At 28.9% G+C, this 20,824-nt stretch overlaps 3 protein-coding genes across 5 annotated transcripts; 2 read left to right on the top strand and 1 right to left on the bottom strand.

Moving 5' to 3' along the window:
• The first annotated feature begins 3,289 nt into the window (after positions 1-3,289).
• Positions 3,290-3,775, top strand: LOC137824845 (ethylene-responsive transcription factor 1). The gene has a single exon (XM_068630523.2). It carries the CDS (start codon positions 3,290-3,292, stop codon positions 3,773-3,775), a length of 486 nt encoding a protein of 161 aa, XP_068486624.1.
• A 4,862-nt stretch (positions 3,776-8,637) lies between these two features.
• On the top strand, positions 8,638-9,575 carry LOC137824844 (ethylene-responsive transcription factor ERF105). Its single transcript, XM_068630522.2, has one exon. The coding sequence runs from the start codon at positions 8,804-8,806 to the stop codon at positions 9,425-9,427; it is 624 nt and encodes a 207-aa protein (XP_068486623.1). The 5' UTR covers positions 8,638-8,803; the 3' UTR covers positions 9,428-9,575.
• A 6,126-nt stretch (positions 9,576-15,701) lies between these two features.
• On the bottom strand, positions 15,702-18,900 carry LOC137826252 (Pentatricopeptide repeat (PPR-like) superfamily protein). 3 transcript variants are annotated; one of them, XM_090294634.1, is made up of 3 exons: positions 16,536-18,900; positions 16,032-16,291; positions 15,702-15,921 (listed from the first exon to the last, which is right to left on the bottom strand). In XM_090294634.1, the coding sequence occupies exon 1, from the start codon at positions 18,809-18,811 to the stop codon at positions 16,715-16,717; it is 2,097 nt and encodes a 698-aa protein (XP_090150760.1). In that variant the 5' UTR covers positions 18,812-18,900; the 3' UTR covers positions 15,702-15,921; positions 16,032-16,291; positions 16,536-16,714. The 3 variants fall into 3 exon arrangements, with proteins under 3 accessions (XP_090150760.1, XP_068488249.1, XP_068488248.1); XM_068632148.2 differs by having other exon boundaries at positions 15,702-16,043; positions 16,171-16,291; XM_068632147.2 differs by having other exon boundaries at positions 15,702-16,291.
• Between the last annotated feature and the right edge of the window lie 1,924 nt (positions 18,901-20,824).

The following is a 20,824-nucleotide window of genomic DNA, read 5'->3' as shown; positions in this document are numbered from 1 at the left end:
ATAGTAAGACAAAAGTATAAAAAAAAAGTAAAAATAAAATAAAATGAATTAATCTATACTTAATAGATGAAAATGTTCCTAAGTGAAAAAGCACAATATACTAAAACATCAAGGGAGCATTGAGGAGTGTAGAGGGGGAATCAATCATCTTTAGTGACAATAGAGGAAGTGTTTGATTGGTGGAAATTAAAGGAAGGATTATTAGATTAACTAACATGTTAAGGTAAGGTGAACAAAGATTTTGTGAGGGATCAACAACTTCATTTTTGGATAGATGTAATAAAATTAGAGCTCTCTAATACCATGTTAAAAAGTGAAGTTTAAATCTAACTCAACCTTATAAAATCAGGTGAGGTTTGCATCCACTATATACTATAAAATATTCTTATTTTTAGTCAGATATGGAATTACCAACACTAATGAAAAAATTATGTAGTGTCCAGAGGTGTTAAAAGTGTTTTGTTAAACCTTATTACAATTGGTATTGTATCTTTTGGAAGTTCAAGAAAGATTATATCTTGTTTTGTTTATGGTTTTTTGAACCAATCACTAACCTCTTTTTTGTTAAATATGAGTTTGTAGGACCACATTTGTTCGTCTATAGATTATAGTTTAATGTATATTATGTATCAATTCGAGTGTGATTTGGATGATTCGGGTTAGTTTAATAGGAAGATGAGAGTAATAATATTAAATTTTACAAGAGTTGGAATATCACTAAATTGTTTCTTTTTTAATTTAATTATTTTTAACCAATAAAAAAACAATTTAAATATTTTTTTTGGAGACAAACTATATATAACTAAATTATGATGGATTGTGATTATCTATAATACACAATCCACATTTACATCTAAACATCAAAACAAAATCGTAGTTCCCCAGCTTGTTTTATTTTACAAATTTAATTAAAATGTATTCACACTCGGACATTTAATTATGAATAAATACGCTAAGTGTAATTGTTAAATTTTATAGTAAGAGAAAAAAATTGTATATTACCAGCGTCAAATAGTCTTAAAATTGTCATTTACTAAATAACGTGATAAGTGAAAGTAATGATTAAAAATTTTGAATAAGAAATTTTTTCAAGGATACAAATATAAAATTAATTTAAATTGTAAATATAAAATTAGTATTTTCGAAATATTGAAGTATAAAATCAATATTTTACAAATATTGATGTAAACTAAAATTTACAAATTTAGTCTATTTATAAATGAATATTTCCATTGGTTGTTAAGAATTGATTGTTGATTGATGATTGGCGAAAGTGATGTTGTGTATTTATTACCTTAGTCTTGATATGGAAAATTAAAATTATTAATTCTAGTTTGAATGTGAATTTTAAAGTCACGTTTAGCTTACTCAACGGGAATTGATACTTTTATTTTTATTTTTTTTAATTTGATATTTATTTAAAAATAAATAATAGAGTTTTAAAAAATTAATTTAAAATTTTAGAGGGATGAAGGTAAAAAATTGAGTATATATAAAGTTGATTCTGGTGGAGAAAAACTTTGAAGATGTGATATGTTGGGTTCTTCACCCTCTATCAACATTTCCTCTTATTATAATTGCAGATAGAGAAACACAAAATCGACTTTTTAATCATGTTTCAATTTTATATTCTCATGTTTTCTTTAAATTTCAAAAAAATTAAATATTATTCTAATTTTTTTACATAATATTAAAATTAATGTATCACATTAATATTTTGGATTGTCCTCAGTGTTTTCCCACATATTGACCAGTTTTAATAAAATTTTATTCAAATTTAAAAAGATGACTAGTCAAAACTTTGGGCTTAATAAGGACATTCAACTCGTGCTACCAACAAACCGTATTCCTAGGTATGTGAGATATTGTTTATTTTGACTCAATATAAGAGTTTTGTTTGTTTTGTTTTGTTTTATTTTTTAATTAAGTGTCAATGATTTAATATTATCATTTTCATTGATGTTAATTAAATTTTCTTTTAAATTAACGTTAATCGAGAATTTTTTTTTTTATGTAAATTAAGGTTAAACAATTTTTCATTCATTATTAAGTACAATTTTATGTCAATTAAATCAACTAAGATTATTTTTTTGTTAATATTATTCGAAGTTGAAAAACATATTTTTTTTGTCAATTAAATAAACCAAGATTATTTTTACAAGAACTTAAAGCATATTCAAATATTTTCATATAAATTGAAAATATATTTAAATATTTACAAGAACCTTAGCAAAGACAAACTGTATTTGCAAGTATTTAGAGTAAAATTTTATCATGTGATTGAAAATTAATAATTTTTAAATTCTTAAAAATGAGAACTTATATATATATATATATATATATATATATATATATATTAAGAATGTTTAGATTACGTATATCTAAATAACATCGAAATTATTGACCAGATTTAGTAATACTCAACGTTCTCTTTCCTAACGACTATTTTATCAATTAACAGTTTATTTTATTTTATTTTTATAGTTTTGTAATGATCTCACTGGTTTTTAAGTTTAATTATATATAGTTATAGTTACTGTAAACTTTTACTTACAGAATTATCCTTTTTTAACCGAGTTATTTTACTCAATATCAAATGTATAACATTATACCCCATTTAAATTACTATTTTTAACTCAACTTATTCAGTCACAAAATTAAATTCACAGCAATAACGTAAAGACTATTAATTGACATAGTATATTTAAATAAATAAGAACGGAAGAAGTAAAGAAGAAACACGAAAAATAATTAAATTAAACTTTTTTTCATAAATAAATTATATCTTGAATACTGTAGTCATATTTAAACATATTTACGTTATATCGATTATATTAAAGAAATAATTAATTATAACTTTAACATTATTGTTAATTAATAAATATCTTTTACTTTTTTAATATAACTTTTTCCTTTTTTTTTCTTTTCTTTTTCACTCTCTTCCTTACTATCATTCGATCTTAAAATGTAGTTTGAATACTGTGCAGAGTTTTACCCTATTTTACTTGCAGAAATTCATCTGCATCTAATTGAGATCCAAAGATACTTTACTTTAACCAAATGCAGTGAACACGTCCTATTAATCGGAACTCGTTTTTTTTCTACTAAACATGAATTCACACAGACATGTTTTTTTTTCTTCCGAAAATACGCTTCCATCACGGGTCAACATGAACATGGTCGGAAACAGCACCGTACGTAGTACTATATATATACACACAATCCATGCATGAAAGCTCCGCACCAAGTTGTTGTAACAAACAACAACAAATCTATCTCCAAATCTGAGATGGATACAGAATTTGATATGATATTTTCGGAGACTATAGAACATTACATGGTTGACGATGAAGCATGTGGTTTGAAGAACGATGTTTTGGTCTCAAATGAGAGTTCTTTGTCTGAGAATGGTGGTGGTAAAGTAGAAGAGGAAGTTCCGAGAGGGTCGAGGTACAGAGGAGTGAGGCGTAGGGCACATGGAAAGTTTGCTGCAGAGATAAAAGATCCAAACAGAAGTAATAGGATTTGGCTTGGGACTTACCACACTGAAGAAGAAGCTGCTTTGGCTTATGACAATGCAGTTTTCAAGATCAGAGGCTCCAAAGCCAAGCTTAATTTTCCTCACCTCATTCCACCGTTGGATGCATCAACCATCCACGTGGCTGACCCTCCTTCTTCGTCATCCACACCTGAGGATCGTTCTGAAGGGTCCAGGAAAAGGAAGGGAGTAGCTGGTTTGCTCAATAAATTAGCACGTGAAAGAAACAGAATTTGATGCTGTATTTGACTTGATTAAATAAAATAAAATAACATTTTATGTTTGGTTTTTGACCTGGTTATTTTTTTTCTTTATACTAAAATGGGTCCGTTTAAAAAAATTTACGAATTTAGACAAGTCGTGTCAATTCTGCACGACTTCATATGCAAAAATCGTTTCAATTAGACACGACTCTGTCATGTCATAATGAAGTCGTGCCAACTTGGCACGACTTCTCATAATTTTTTTTTAATTTTATTGTTAATATATTGAATAGTAAGTTATGTAAGGTTAAAAATTAATTTATATAATTTTATAAGAGTGTTAGTTTTAAGGGAAAAAGATTGGATAATCGTGTATGGATCATATTTGACGATAATATAATTCAATAACTTGATTATTTGATTATTAAAAAATAAAAAAAATTGTTATTGAAGAAAATTATGACAAGGCAAGCACGACTTCTGCCTATATTTATAATTTTTTTAAACAGACCCCATTTTAATAATAAAAAAAAAATTTCATCATGATAAAAAAACCCGTAGATTAATCATAATATGATACATTGTGGTATACAAAATTAAGTATAGAATATTAAGTGGAAATGTTAAAGTTGTGATTGCATTTTCTTGCAAATTCAGTACCTTTACATACTATCCAATTAAGAATTTATAGGGATGTTCCTTTTCCTTGCACAAAGATTAATCCTAAATTAAAACTCTAAACTCCTGTAATTCATCTTTATTTTATTTTTTAATTTAGAATTCCCAAATATATAACTAACTATTATAATATATAATATATGAAGTATAGATATAATTACATATATAAAATGTACTTGTATAAACAATTTAGTATTAAGTATCATACATAGTATTTCATATCCAATAGTGAATTGATATAATAAATATTTCAATTAAGTTGTTATCTTATATATCTAATATATTTTTTGAAAACTCTTATTAAATACATCATAACAAAAATTAATATTTGACCATTATAATATCGATAAAAATATCAACTTCAGAATATTGGAACTTACTTGCATTTGTTGTAAAAAATGTAATATAAGAATATTTTTTTTTATTAACTAGTGTCTAATATATGAGATTAGATAAACAATGAAGTTAAAATATCTCATTTTGTTAATAAATTTTATGCTTAATATTACACAATATAAGTTTGGTATTCTTATCGGTCACAAGATGGTAATACACCTACAAAGGGTCACAATATCACATTGGGTGTTTAAAAATATTAAGAAATGAATTTTAAGCCTAACTCAACCTTATAAAAACGACTTATAAGGCGATGTTTGCATTCACTTATATATTATGAAATATTCTTATCTCTAATCGTTGTGAGATCTCCAACATCTTTTACATTAAAGTTGACAACTCGTGCGTAAGATTAATATTATGGATAGCCCGATAGCAGTCCACTAACGGGTGACCTGATAATGCCAACAAACTATCGTTAAGATATACTTTAGACGACTTACTCTGATATCATATTAAAAAGTGAACTTAAGCCTAACTCAACCGATTTAGAAGGTGAGATTTACACCCACTTATATACATTATGAAATGTCCTTATAAAAAAAAATATACATAATTGTGTATATGATGCAATCACATATCACATGCTTTACAATCATAAAAGTATCTTTATACTACTTTTAACATGAAATACACCATATACTTAACAATTTTATAAATATAAACTACAAATAATATATGCTACATAAAATATATTATAATAAAACACCATATTTTACTATTTTAGAATTATTTATAAGAAAACATTTCGAAAGAATTCTAAATTGTTTTGAAAAAAGCATTCAGTAAAGAGAAATCGTATTATTAAAGTGTTTTGGAAAGATTAATTTGCATTTCACAATCTTCCTTTCCATTTTTTTTCGGAATATTTTTAGGATGTGTTGTTAATTTTTTTTAATACATTTTAGAATATATGTTTTGAAAAATATAAAAAATTTGAAATATCATTTTCATTAATTTAGAGGTATAAGAAATTATGGAGGTACAATAATAAAAAAATTTACTTGAATCATTTAGAAATTCAAAAGAATAGTAAGAAATGATTGAAAATTTTAGATGTTAAACTTGTGCTGCATTTAATGTATAAGGAAAAAAGACTAGACGTATGAAATTGGTCCATTGAACAAATTACCATTGCAATTTTAGACTGGATTGATATTTGGGCTTTTCTATTGAGACCCCAATTTACTATTTAAGTTCCTCAACTCAACTTTCACCTTTATTCCTCTTTATGAAAATTTCTCTAAAAGTTTTTGTTGGGTTATTTGTTTTAAAAAATTCAATAGGTGAAATAAGTTCTCGATGTAAAATAAATACAATGATAACTTATTTTTATTTTGTTAAAATGGGTGTGGATTCAAAATATATAAAGAAAATATTTTGTTATATGTTAAATGAAAAAAAAAACAAAATTTCAAATTGGTTTAAAAAAACTTAACACGATGAATTTCTTTTTGTTGTATTACTTTTTTCCGAAAAGTTTAAGGCACCGTAAACACGTTATATCTATTTGTTATTTATACAATAATTTGTACAATTATATTTTTTTTGTTTATATCTATTTTTATATAAGGTTATTTGTATATAATTTTACCAGTTTTATCAATGATTTATTTTTGTTGCAACTATTTTAGTGAACCTTTTTTTCTTCTTTTTTACAACGATTTTTCACTCATAAACCCTGTCTTGTGTGTTTGTAAAAAACACACGTAAAAGGAAATGAAAGTTGAGTATTTTTTTTCTAAAACAATATTAAAGGGCCTAATTAAATTGTGATAACTTATTAATATTATAGAATATTCAAAATTAAATAAATATAATGATATGTGTGGTCGTAACATCTCCAAAATCAAGTTTTTAGTTTATTAAATACTCTTGAAAACACATAATAATATATATGGTATGTATTCAAATAAAACTTATGCCTCACTTGTATTAATAAAATTATGATGGAGTTATTTTTTTCCCATTTGTTTTATATTTTCACTTTTCATCTGTTCCTATATATAGTTTCATTTTGAAATTATTGGGTCGTTCAAGTTGATGATGAATCGATCCATTTTGTTTTATACATCATAATGTATTTAAGAAATAATAAAAGGTGTCAAAATTTTGTTAATTATTTTTTAACAATTATTGAGACAAAATTTAGGTAGAAATGAAACAAAAGAAGACAAACTTTAGGTAGTTTTAGGATAGTGATTGCCATGTGGGTTGGCGTAAGTCTGTGTCATCACTTGCTTCAACTTCTTATTCCCTTTATTTTTTTTATAAACATGATTACGTTTTTTCTTTGACATATATAAAATTATTTTTAAAAAATATAATAATAAATATTTTTAATGTATATTTGGTTATGTGCGTGACGTATTGAGCCTGATAAGGGCAATTTTTCATCACTCAACCCCATGCCTGTTCAATATTTTAATTTCTTCTTTTTATATATAATTTAACAACTTAATGTGCCTACAAAATTTTCATTATTATATAAGAGAGAATCTTGCAGTGGAATACAGGCTACAACATTTCTAACTTTAATATTTTAAAAGTTGACATCTATGTGATTATTATTTTAAATAATAAATAGTATTTTTTTTTTAATTCCAACGGATAGATGATACATCCAACTAAAAGAAAATACTTTTATTTAAGCAATATCTATTACTTAAAAACTAATTTTATCATTAATTACTGTGGAAAAATCACGTTTAAGGTTATTCATATTTTTCGTGAAGGGAATGCGTGTGCTGATAAGTTGACTAATTTAGGATTTATTCATAGAGAATTCTTTCATTGGTATAATAGACTTTCATCTAGTATGTTCTTAGAATTCTTTATTAGTAGGTATAGTCTACCTATGTATCGTTTTTGTTAACATATGAGTTTTGGTCTAGTCCCTCCATATTTTTATATTTTTTTTAATAATACTTTTTTCATTTGATGGTAAATGATTGTTGTTACTTGAGGTGTCAGTTTAGCTGAGATGTCAAGTAACATAATGATGCCTAACATGTAAGTTTTTTATATATATAAAAAAAGATAATCTATGTCAACTATAACAATGAGGCTATGGCAAGAGACTCTTACTAGCATGGATAGGCTTTGGGAGAATTAGTTATCTCCAAGGACGAAGGAGTAAGTGAAAAGAGTAACACACAAGCTTAAATTATGTCAAATTCATCTAATGATATATATATAAAAAAAAATGTGTGAGAAGAAACCCTTTTGTTCCCTACCATTGTTGTTGGTTCTCCTAACATTTTAATTTTCATTGCCCATATATAACTTCTTAGGCCTCTAGCCAATCATGATTACCACCACATATTAGAAAACTCTATGGATAAGTATGATCACTAATAATAGAGAAAGCCATAGGAAAAAGGCAGTTTTTTAAAATACTATAGAATTCTCATATTTTAAAATGAAATAAAATATATCCATTGTTTTTGCTTTTGCAAGAAGTGGAGGCTCACAGAAGAGAAAAGTAAGCATAGACATGCACCAAACTCATGCATTATTTTTATTTTATGCTCATATTTACCTCCAATTAATGTAACCATAGTAATGAGATTCAACAATTTTTTATTTCATTTATAATATTAGCAGGCTTAAAGAGAAGAAGATCAAAAACCAGTTTGATTATAAAAATTATCATTCAATGTTTATTGTTAAGTTGTATGCATAATATAAGGTGGTGCTTGGTTAGTAGATTAGATGAGGTGGGACTCACAATACAATTTAAATAATTCAATATTTAACCATAAACTTACTGCTAAAGGTTACAATAATATTTTAAATAATTCAAAGTTCAGTAAGTGGCATGCCAAAATCCATGGAACTTTCAAAGAAACAAGCATTGCAAGGTTATTTTAAAAAAAACCTGCACGTTGTGTCACAGTAGTTAGCAGAAAAATAGAATTGTTTAAAGAAATTGGATGCTATAAATGATGCAGTGCAGCAGTGGTTGAAGGCACACAAAATTTGAAACATGAGTTCAACCACCACGGATTCCGACTTTGCGTTCTTGGAATCTGTTCGACAATACCTACTTGGACACGATTCCATCAACCTCATGCCTGCAACAACCCACCAAGTTGCTTCTCATGATCCACTTTCAAACCCTAAATGCAATGGTGATCTCGAGAACGTTATTTTCCGCAGCGAGGATGCAACTGCTGCGGTGGCGCGTCATGTCCACGCACCACAGACGTGGAAGCATTACCGAGGTGTTAGGCGTAGGCCGTGGGGGAAGTTTGCGGCGGAGATAAGGGATCCAAAGAAGAACGGAGCTAGGGTTTGGCTTGGAACTTTTGACACTGAAAAGAAAGCAGCTTTGGCTTACGACAAAGCAGCTTTCAAGATGCGTGGTCAAAAAGCTAAGTTGAATTTTCCTCATCTTATAGATTCTGATAACTGCGATACAGTGTCAGAACCGGTGATGGAAACAGCTTCTGAGAGGGAGTTGTCACAAAGTTTTCAACCGTCCTCACCATCATCGTTGTGCTCGGATGATAGCTCAGAGTCACAAGGGACAAAGAGGAGGAAGAAGAACCTCACTGATCTATTGAATAAGTTAGCCAAGAACAGAAGCCAAGCCAAGGTTTCATATTGAAGTGGGGTTAGAGGAATGTGTTCTACAATTTGATTGCTGATTCAGACTTCAATGATTGTAATACAATCTGGTGTTCATAGAGTGTAATTTTTGTTCACCTTTGTACAATTGCCAATTTCATTATTTCTAATCATCAGTGATGCTCAAATTCTGATCTTTCACAATATAAACCAGAATCATTGATCCTAAATCATCAATGAAACCAATAGGAAGAACTTAGAGAGTAATTGAAGTGCTCCAACTCCTATGCATAACAAAATTTATATACATAGCACAAACTTACTCCAAATGTATGACAAACTTGCTCCCATTTACAATCCTTGTCATCTTTTCTGATTATTTTTGAGTTCTAGCTATTTTTCCCAATGATTTAGATTGTTTCAAAAGTTCATCTTTTACCAACCAACATATATGTTTTCTGATCGCCCTATGAATCTCAATCCTCAAAGATTGTGATCATAGCACTCTGTTCCCTGCAGATAGCACCACATAAAGACCTGCTTCTGCATTTGTTGCCCACCTTACACCAGCATCCAAGTAAAATAATAAAAAGTATATTATAAATGTGTAGGAAATCTTTATTTATATGGTTAGTTGAACCTCATCCAAAACTATATATATATATATTGAATACTTAATTGTTTGTGTTAGCTCCACCCTCTGGTGGTTACAAAGTAATCTAGAAAGAGTGTGTAAAATGTGGATCCAGTGGAAATGGTTCTATCTTTTTTGTACGAATGAGATTTTGATTGGAATGATGTACCTTGTGTTGCCATTTGTAGATGTTTCGTGTGAGAATTTGAGTTATGGGATCTCATCTTTAAAATAAACACTTTTTTTTACAAAACAAAGTCAAAGAGAAAAAAAAAAGTAAACGAGGAGAAAAGGAAGACTAGTGAGAAAATAAAGAATCTTTGATTTTTTTTTTCTTTCATCATATATGGTTGAATTGGATTTGGACAAACTCATTCGTTCAACTCAATTAAAAAAATATGTCAGGTTGGATAAAATCGATTTTTTTGTAGTCTTTTACTCAATTTAATCCAACTTATGAGTTGAGTCACAATTTTTAATTTTTTTAATAAAATTTATAATCACAAAATATTTTCTTATTATATTTTTAGAATAATTTTTTATAGACTATTTAATATTTTAAAATATATTTAATAACAAATGAACTTGATTAATAATAATATTAATATTATTTAATAATTTTATTAAGTTTCGGATTCAATATATATATATATATATATATATATATATATATAATTTTGAGTTAAAATTTGTCATTATTGCACTACAAGAAAATGATGAAATAGAAACCAATTTTTAGAGACCAAAATAATTAGTTGCAATAGTAACTAAATTAGAGACCATTTTGAAAACTAAAACAAAAATTAGTTTCTAAATTAGTTTTTATTATTTTCTATTATTGTTAAATAATTTCTAAATTGGTATGTAATTAGCAACCAATGTTTTATTTACCAATTATTTAGTTTCTAAATTTAGTCTCTAAAACCTTGGTTGCTAAGTAGAGACCAATTTATAAACTATTTAACAATAATAGAAAATAATATAAACTAATTTAGAAACCAATTTTTGTTTTAGTTTCCAAAATGGTCTCTAATTTAGTTACTATTGTGACTAATTATTTTGGTCTCTAAAAATTGGTTTCTATTTCATCATTTTCTTGTAGTATTGGTTTATGCAACACAATTAACAATATCCTACCTTTTCTGAAAAAAAAAATCAATTAATCAAATATAATCAAGTAATTAGTTCCATTTAACTAGTCCTTGGAATCTTCTAGATTTAAACAAATGTGTTTTTAGATTAGGTTAGGAATGTAGTTTTGTTGTTAAACCTAAACCATTTTAATTGGAGGCCACTTCTAATCTCGAGCTTCAGAACCACTCCTACCTAAAGAGAGAGAGGAAACCTTAGTCTTTACCTGTGCATAGATGAGATGTGTGGGATGAATTTCTTTAATTGAGCATAATTTTTTTAAAATAGAATTTGAGTATTTCTAAAATATATATTCTTATTTATTTTATTTTTTATTGTCAATAAAAAAATATTTTTTAATAGGGTTTGAGTATCTTTTAACTACTCTTATTTATTATGATCTTTATTGTGGATAAAAAAAAAGTGAGAGAGAAGAAATCCTAGTCATTCCCTTCCTTCCTACTTTCAACCTATTTTGGTTTTCTTATGTTGTCTTTATGTGCATTCAAGATTTGGTTCATGTAAAAGGAACACCTTAAGTGTTTCTTTTATTTGATCCATTTTTTTCTGATGATAAAAAAGAAGATTAAAGTTATAATATTGAAGTGATAATATTTTGGAAGTATAACTAATTAAAATACTTTTTAAACAATTAAGAGTATCCCAGCGTGCTACAATTTTAATTTGTTAAAACACTTTGAAATGTTTCGCTTGCTGAGAAATCTTTCTAAACATGATTAGCGGGATAATCCAATTAAAATGATACTGTATCAATTTGGGTGAAGCAAAAGCGCAACCTGAAGTGGGGTATCAACATATAATAATTCATAGATCTTACAATCAATGCCGAATGCTAGCCAATTACTTAGGCAAAACTCAATTAATTAGTGAATCAATTTTTTCCTCTTATACCTATGATAGATCTCAGGATCTAAATGATTATAGATCTATATTTTCGGTGAGATGTGTGTATAAGATTATAGGTAAAATCTTGTCAAATAGACTGAAAAAGGCTATCAACAAAGTTATAGATCATAAACAAATCAATGTTTGTCAAAGAAAGTTACATGATAGTGTTGTGGTGGCAAATGGGGTGATAGACAAAATTAAGAGAAAGAAGTACATGGAAATCATTGTTAAAGTAAATTTCGAGAAGGCGCATGACTATGTAAATTGGAAGTTTTTGTATTATATGATGGAGATTAGATTTCTCTCAAAAATGGATAATGTGGGTTAAGGTGTGTATGGCGTTTGTGTTTATATTGTACAAGTAAATGGGAGTCCTATGGACCAATTTAATCCATCTAGAGGTTTTAGTAAAGGAGACCCTCTAGCTCCTTTTCTTTTCCTGATTGTGGCTGAGGGCCTAGTTGGCTTAGTCAGACAGATCATAGCTAAAAACATGTTATCTATTGTTTTAATTAAGATTCATATAATTGAGCTTATTTGAACTTTAACTATTATTTGTGTTAATTGTGTGTTTTTAAAGTAGATAGTGCGAAGGAAGTGTTTGCAAATGAGCCAAATATGCAAAAAGTTCAAGGAGGTTTGCACCCACTTATATACTATGAAATATCCTTATCTTTAGTCGATGTGGGATCTCCAACACACCCCTCTCATAGAAGCTTGTGCGTGGGACTATATATTTTGGGTGGTCCGATAGCGGGTGGCTTGATAAGGCCAACAAATACTTGCTAGGATAGGCTCGAAATGACTCTGATACCATATTACGAAGTGGACTTTAAGCCTAACTCAACCCCATAAAACCGGCTCATAGGGTTGAGGTTTGCACCCACCTATATACAATGAAAGGCTCTAATCTCTAGTCAATGTGGGATCTCCAACAACTTCATTGAATCAAAACAGGAAACAAAATTCAAGAAGAATAATAAGAGAATAAAATTCACAATATCTCATAACAAAATTACAAGTAAATCTTCTGCAAAATATCTCAAACAAAATTTAAAGCAAATCTTCTACAAAGAAACAAAGTTGTGATAAAACTAGAAACAAAATCCAAAAATTCTATAAAGTTGGAAATTGAGAAATTGTTAACAAAACATGAATTAGAATATTTTTCCAAGTTCCTTGGAGCAGAAAAACCTATAAAAAGATATAAGCTTCAAGGAGAAATCATCAAGTTTCACAAGGTTTTCTTAGTTTTTTTCTTATTTGTAATTCTTTCATTTTACTTCCATATGGAAAACTAACTCCTTTAGGTTAATTCTCTTTGTAATTCCTTATTGAATTTTGAGGTTTATTAGCTATAAAATTATATTTTGAAATTCTTTGTTACCATTGTGCTAGATCGTCTAATCTTCTGAAAAATTGGTTTTTGTGAGAGATTGTATTTGAGTGCATGATTAAGAGTCGCTCTTGTCTTAAACTTTGGTTCTTGTTAATTCACATTATTCTGATTAATTTATTGGATGCATGATTCAAGAGAGATGAGATGAACATTCACATGAAGTATAGTACACATGGAACAAAATGGGTACGAACTAAACCAATAGATGCATGCTTTATTAGTGAGCTTCAAGTTTAATAAGATTGACGCATGTTCAATCTGGTTTAGCTCTGTTTGAGAATTAAGAAATTACTAATCTTTAGAGAACCATTGAAGAATTCAATGGTGAAAAAACTTGAGGATCAACAACTTTTTATTTGATGTTTAATAATTTATTTGATGTTTACTTTTAAACAAATTAAAAAACTCATTTTTAGCTTAACGCATTAACTTTGGTTTTACATATAGTTTGAATATTAATGTACTGATTTCACTATTGGATTCATTGAAAGAAGACTTTAGATCACTTAACCACAATTATACTATTATCTCTATGATATTAGATGATGTAACACTAGTTAGATGTTTTATGCTGTAATCATCATTTTAGATTTAACTCTTAAACGACAATTATCACTGCCCATTGTCCAACATTTTTTCAAAGTATTGTTGCATTTCTCATCCAAGAAGGGTATGAAGCTAAAATCTCTTTCCTTTCCATTTGTGTTTCCTTACCTTTTGGATTCTCTCCCATATTTAAAATATCACCCACATTTCATTTTCCATGAAGTAATTTTATTAAACAATAACCTCGAAATTTATGCATCCGCGTGTATTTTAAAAGCCTGTAAATGATGACTATACATTTGAGAATACGTGTGGATTAGTTAGCTAATTTGTAATTAATTTTATATAAACAAACTCTGATTTGAATGGATTCCCTGTTAGAAAAGTGTGAGAAAGGGTATGAGTGGTGTTGGTGAGTTTAAAATGCCATTGCCCTGTCCCAAAAAAAATGTCATCAATAATTACTATACTATTATACTCATAACACGTGAAAATACCCTTTCATTTTTCTATTCAACTTTGAAGTTCCACTAATTTTTTATTGCATATGCACATCACAATCTGCATAAAAGATTTGATTCCTTTTGTTGTCGAGGAAATATAGTGCAACGCGGCAATAATAAAATCGATCAGGTTCTTAGCCAAGAAAAAACTGTTATTAGATTAATGTTTCTTAATATTTATAAACATAAATAATAATTTTCAAAATACTTAGGTAAACAATTGGTTTGTAAATACCAAAAAAAGGTCATGTGCTTTCGGTTATAGTAAACAGAGGAAGAAATATTGCGACAGACAAAGGGTAAAGTAAATTGATAAATAATAATTAAGCAAAGAGAAAATAATGATTATGCATTATTCATCTCCTAAAAATTCTTAAATATGAAAGATTTAAAATAATCAGCATTGGAAGTGAATAAATCTTATATTACAAGATTGAAACTAAAATAGTCAAGCTATTAACTTTAAAGGTTAGTCTGAATATGAATTCCATTTGGCATAAATTTTAAAAAGATGATAATTAATTGAATAGATTTTTTTTATCAGCAACTAAAATTTGTATTTCTTGGTTTACCTACAATGTGTACAAAGTATTTTTAGATAGTAATGATTATCAACAAGATTCCCTTACACTTGATACCAGCTTGAGACTAGACATAATAGATAATAGACTGGGTGAGATGAGTATAAACTTTTAGATCGGAAGAGGGTAAAAAAGGTTATTATGATTACAACTATTTTTAAAAAATATTAAATATTAGTACATCATTTTTTAAAATAAAGTGATCATTATCATATGCATGTGCTATTTTTGAACCCAAGAACGCATTTCTTGTTTCATAAAAATATTGCATGTTAAGAAAAGTAATTATCCTGAACTTGCACCCTTTTCTTCATTTAACGATTGTGTTAACCTCGATCACTTACGGGCTTTTGGAATCAAAGGGCTTTTGCTAAGAGAGCATAAACATTGCAATTTAGCAAGAAATAAGAAAAAAATTGTATTTTCTTTATATTTTCTTTCTTTATCATCCAGGACTCGTGGCCAGAATGGAGAGAACTCCTCCAACTTAAAGAAAATTTGGGTTTTTCTTCCTCTTCTTTGTTGAATAAAATTTAGTTCATCACACAATAAAGATACAATGCTTTGTATGTTGGCACAAGCTGAAGCAGAAAAGTAAAAAATAAATAAATAAAGAACAGAAATCCTGAATAAAGTTGTAAACATTGTAAAGGCAGTGCTACAAACAATTGAGAGAAAAATACAGGGAAAAAAGGGTGCGTGTAAAATAGATATGATACAATACAATCATATGCTTACTCGTCACATTTGACGTCACGGAGATCAGCAACATCATCCTTTACCTGAACAAATCAGCTAGCACTTTACTTAACATCTTTGCATGTTATACACCTGTCAGCAGTAAATGGTGTGTTGTCTTGAGACTCTTGACATTGGCATAACACCAGCATGCAACTGAGTTCTTAGGAGCTATCATCAATTGTGGTACAGTATCAGATTACCTTTCAATTTAGCTGGCAAAGATCAGAACAATTATGGCATGATAACTCCATCTTTTAGCAGCTGTATATGTTGCCGTAGAACAACTTTTTTCTATCATTAAATCAATTTTAGCAAAGAATTGTTTCTGAATTGGCAAACCTGCAGTGGTGTTGAACGAAATATGATCTTACAAGATAGAAAGTGAGAGGTCTTTGGTGCCATTCAAGCAAGCTGAAAGAGATTGCCATTTCCCGATAATCCAATTGAGATATCCATTTCCCTAAAATAAAGAACGGATACACAGTTGACTGGCAAGAAGAGTTTCCACATTATGCAGGATGTAGGTAATTATAATCTTCATCATTATCAAAAGAAAAACAGGTAGAGACTTAATTTTGCTGTAGTATCTGTTGTTCTTGCTCCGCTTATGCAAAAACAAGAAGAAAAGGAATGGAAAACCAAATGACAAACTACAAGGGAATGATAAAATAAATAAACCTTCAAGAGGTAAATGTAAGGTTTACCTGCCGAATTACGATGTTCATAATAATATGGTAATCTAATGCAGATGGCAGCATTTAGATGCCACAAATCTCACATCTCCAGCAAGTATAATTCCCAAATACTTCACCAAAGTCCAACTAGTCATTGATCCAGATGTAACCAGGCTTACAAAGCGTCAAAGACATCATAAATGTGTTATTTAGTCACTTTTGATTGCTAAATGGTTTTCCTTGTATATTCTCGAAGACAAATCAGAAACAAGAGCATAATTACTGCTTTCATAGCATGCAGTCATGAAGGCAGCTAATGTTACACGATCGACATGAGGATCCATGTCTAGTAACTTGCGAAAGAACAGGGCTGCCATTCCCACTTTCTTCTCGCTACTTAGCTTCCTTACCAGAGTGTTAACTGTCCGGATCCAGGGTTTCTTTTCCAGCCTTTCAAGAACAACCATAGCAGAACAACTGTCCTCTATCTTGCAATATTCATAAGCCAAAGTTACTCGAGTAACTTCACATGGAGTAAGTCCCTTCTCTATCATGGCATCATACAATCCACGAGCCTCATCCAACTTTGACTGTTTGTACAGTCCACTTATAAGAGCACCATAAGTAATAGAATCCGGAGCACAACCGTGGTCGCTCATCCTATGGAAAAACTTAAAAGCCAAACTCAAATCGCCTTCTTTACAGTAACCACATATCATTGATGTATAAGTTTGGTTTGTAGGAACAAGTCCAAATCTCAAAGCTTCTTCAAAAAACATCTCACTTTCCTTCATTCTTTTTTCCCTACAAAATACTGATATCAACGTAGTGTATGAATGAATGTCAGGTTGAATACCGCTCTTGACCATCTTATTGAACAGAACCAACGCTTGCTTAATTTCCCCCTGTTTACAATGTTCAGAAATGAGAATAGTATAAGTAACTTTATCAGCTTCCAACCCATTACGAAACCCACTCTTAAGCACATTGAAAGCCTCTTGCACCCTTCCCTTTTTACAAAGTCCATCAATAATGGCATTGTACGTACACACATTGGGACTAAAACCTTCCTCATTCATCACATTCATCAACTCATACGCCCTTTCAAAATTCCCCGCTTTGCAGTGCCCATCAACAAGAGTCGTGTATGTGTTTGTGTTCGGCGCCAATCCTTGCTCCTTCATCCGACTCAGCAGCATCTCAGCCCGATTAATTTTCCCATCCCTGCAATACCCACTAATCATGGCAGTATAAGTAAGCACATTCGGCTTGTGATTCTCGCTTCGAACAAGCTTGAGAAACAATCTAAACGCTTTCTCAGTCCAACCTTTCTTGCACAGGCCATTAATCAAAGCCGTATGCGTGTACACATTCGGCTTCCAACCTTTCCCAACCATCTCCTCCAACATCTCAAACGCCTGCTTCACGCTACCCCTCTTGCACAACCCGTCAATCATACATGTGAAATTAATCAAATTAGGCCTCAAACCCATCTCACTCAACCTACGAAAATACCACAACGCCCTGGTCACAAAACCCTTCTCACAGAACTCCCTCACTACCAACGTAAACGTCACACTGTCAACTACAAACCCTCTCTCAATCATGGCTCTCAACCACCTATCCGCCTCCAAAACATTGCCCACTCTACAATAACCGACAACCATGATCCTGTAACTAAGACAATTCGGCTGCACCCCTCTCGCGCACATTTCATCAAACACGTTCTCTGCATACTCAACCAAACCCATTTTCATCACAATTCTAACGACCCAGTTCAGCGTTTTCGTACTGGGAACCAATCCCTGGTTGTGCATTTCGATTACAATTTCCACAGCCTCTTTGAGCCTCCCGATTTCCGCAAAACTATTCACCATACATTGCAACACCTCATGGACCATCTCGACATTTCTGTTTCCGATGAGAGACGTTGCGCACGCAATGTAGAGGCGCGTGAAGTGGCGGAACTTGGATGAGGCAATGACCCAGTTGAAGAATCGGTGGGCCACCAGTGAACCGGCGTCGGAGGCGAGCGAAGCGACGATGGTGACAACTTGGTCGTGGGTTAGGGAATTGGGATCCACGTCGAGGTGCAGAGGGGAGAATCTCGTGTGGGTGTGCTGATCTTCGTAAGAATCGTATACCAGTGAGCACACTTGTTTTACCGTGGACTGCACACATGATGATGATGATGATGATGTTGACGATGATGGTGTGTGGGTCAGTGATCTTGTGCGGAAGATGAAGACGGAGGTGAGTGTATGAGGAGATGCATGAATTCTTCTGAGAATCACACAGGAAAACATGAAAAGAGTGTAATTGCAACTCTGCAAGCCTTCCGAAGTTGCACTCTTCCTCTTTCAATTCATGTCTTCTTTGTTTTTACAGCTATAAAAGTTTGGTTTTTTAACCTAATCCCCAAAGATACAAAAAATTAAATTTATTTGGTTAAAGTTCATGACATTATCTCTATAAATCACATATTATCCACCAACATGGTGGTTCACATTTTACACATGAATGGCATATGTAAATTAACATTATACAATTTAGTTAATTAGACTAAAATGTTCTTTAACTTTTTCAAATTTCGTAATATGTTATTTTTAATATAATCATTAAACTTAAACTATCTATTGTTATTTTGATTTCTAAAAATATTTTTGAATTTTTAGTCATGATTCTTTTTAATAATTTATCATATATTTTTATAATGAGTTAAATAATTTAATATTCTAAAATCAAAATGTAAACTGTAATAAATCTTACAAGAATATGCAAATAGACTTTAAAAGTTTTTTTATATATTAATAATATATAATTTAATAATTTTATTTAATAGAATTTGAAATTTATGTAATAATTCATAAGTTGGTTTAATAGCTATATAATAATACAAAAAATACCATACAGTTTTTCTAGTTACATATATCATATATAATATAACTTTAATATCTACTGTACATTTTTTTAATTCTAAACAAAATATAACCATTTTATTTTGTAAGTATAATAAATAATATAAATTTTAATATACCAGTATATTATCAAATATATATGTTTTACTTCCTACTCATTAGTGCTTATATAAAAATAATAAACTAAAAATTGTACTCAATAATAATTTAAAAATGTATATTTATAAATGATCATCTATATTGAAATTAGATGTTAAAATAAATAAAAAATTAAATGATTTTACTTTTCAACCGTATGTTGAATATTTAGATTTATGAATTCATAATAATAGAGTGAAGGTATTATCAGCAAATGCATAAGTCTGGTACCTCAGTCCCTTTCTTATTTCTTATATTTTGTTTTAATTTTTTTACCAGATAAATATACAAATAAAAGCGAAAATTTTTATTATTTATTAATTATACTTACAAAATATAATGGTTATATTATATATATATATATATATATATTATATAATAAAGCTAGTCACATCTCTTATACTTGTAGAGTTAATTCATTTTTTTTAAATTAATAAAAGCATTAAATAATATATTCAACCTTTTTTTAATAAAATGAAACCCCAATTCTACAGGACAAAATAAGCTAGGTTCGTCTAAACTGACTGATCAACTTGTTTTTCTTTATTTTTAATAATTCTAAAAAAAATCTCATGATTCTGAAATTAATATTGATATAATAAAATTTTATTTATATTAATTTTTTTTATACATTGATTCACTAAATTATATTTGATATTGATTTTATTTTATGAGACATCAAATCTTATTTAATTGTAATATTTAAATTTAATTTAATTATATTATTCTTTCTTATATTTTTATTATAGAAAATAATATCAGTTAATAACAAAATAAATAAATCTAAAACAATTTAAAAAAAAATGATGAAAATTTATGGAGCAAGTCCTCTGCCAAGTTTTCAATGAGTTTGATTTTGGTGTCTCATGTCAAAAATAATAATTTCTCAAATTTATAGAGAAGATTCTTTTGGTTTTTAAATACAAATTTTGAAAGAATAAAACGTTTTGAAAGTCTTTTTTTTTTCTTAAACGGTGAAGAAAATTATAATTTTTAAATCTGAAGAAATAGATTTTTTATTTAAAAAGCTAAAATCGAGTTCATCCTAAATTTCAAATACTAAAATTATAGTAAATTTTTTTTATTTATAACACTCATGTTAATAATAAATATATTTATTTGATATATTTAATTTAAATAAAAATGTATACAATACAAAAAAGGACCATTCATAATAAATTATTTAAAATATTACCGATCAATTGATAAAAAACAATCTTTTAAATATATATTCATGTATATAAATTGGTTTTTATTTTTATT

Source organism: Phaseolus vulgaris, chromosome 8 (assembly GCF_051622355.1).
Source record: "Phaseolus vulgaris cultivar YP4 chromosome 8, ASM5162235v1, whole genome shotgun sequence".
Lineage (NCBI taxonomy): Eukaryota > Viridiplantae > Streptophyta > Magnoliopsida > Fabales > Fabaceae > Phaseolus > Phaseolus vulgaris.
The sequence above is the reverse complement of the archived record's forward strand: the minus strand, read 5'-3'. Positions and strand labels throughout refer to the sequence as shown.

What these genes read in the sequence shown, in the direction of transcription:
- LOC137824845 (XM_068630523.2), top strand. Translation starts at nt 3,290, where the DNA reads ATGGATACAGAATTTGATATGATATTTTCGGAGACTATAGAACATTAC.
- LOC137824844 (XM_068630522.2), top strand. Translation starts at nt 8,804, where the DNA reads ATGAGTTCAACCACCACGGATTCCGACTTTGCGTTCTTGGAATCTGTT.
- LOC137826252 (XM_068632147.2), bottom strand. Translation starts at nt 18,811, where the DNA reads ATGTTTTCCTGTGTGATTCTCAGAAGAATTCATGCATCTCCTCATACA.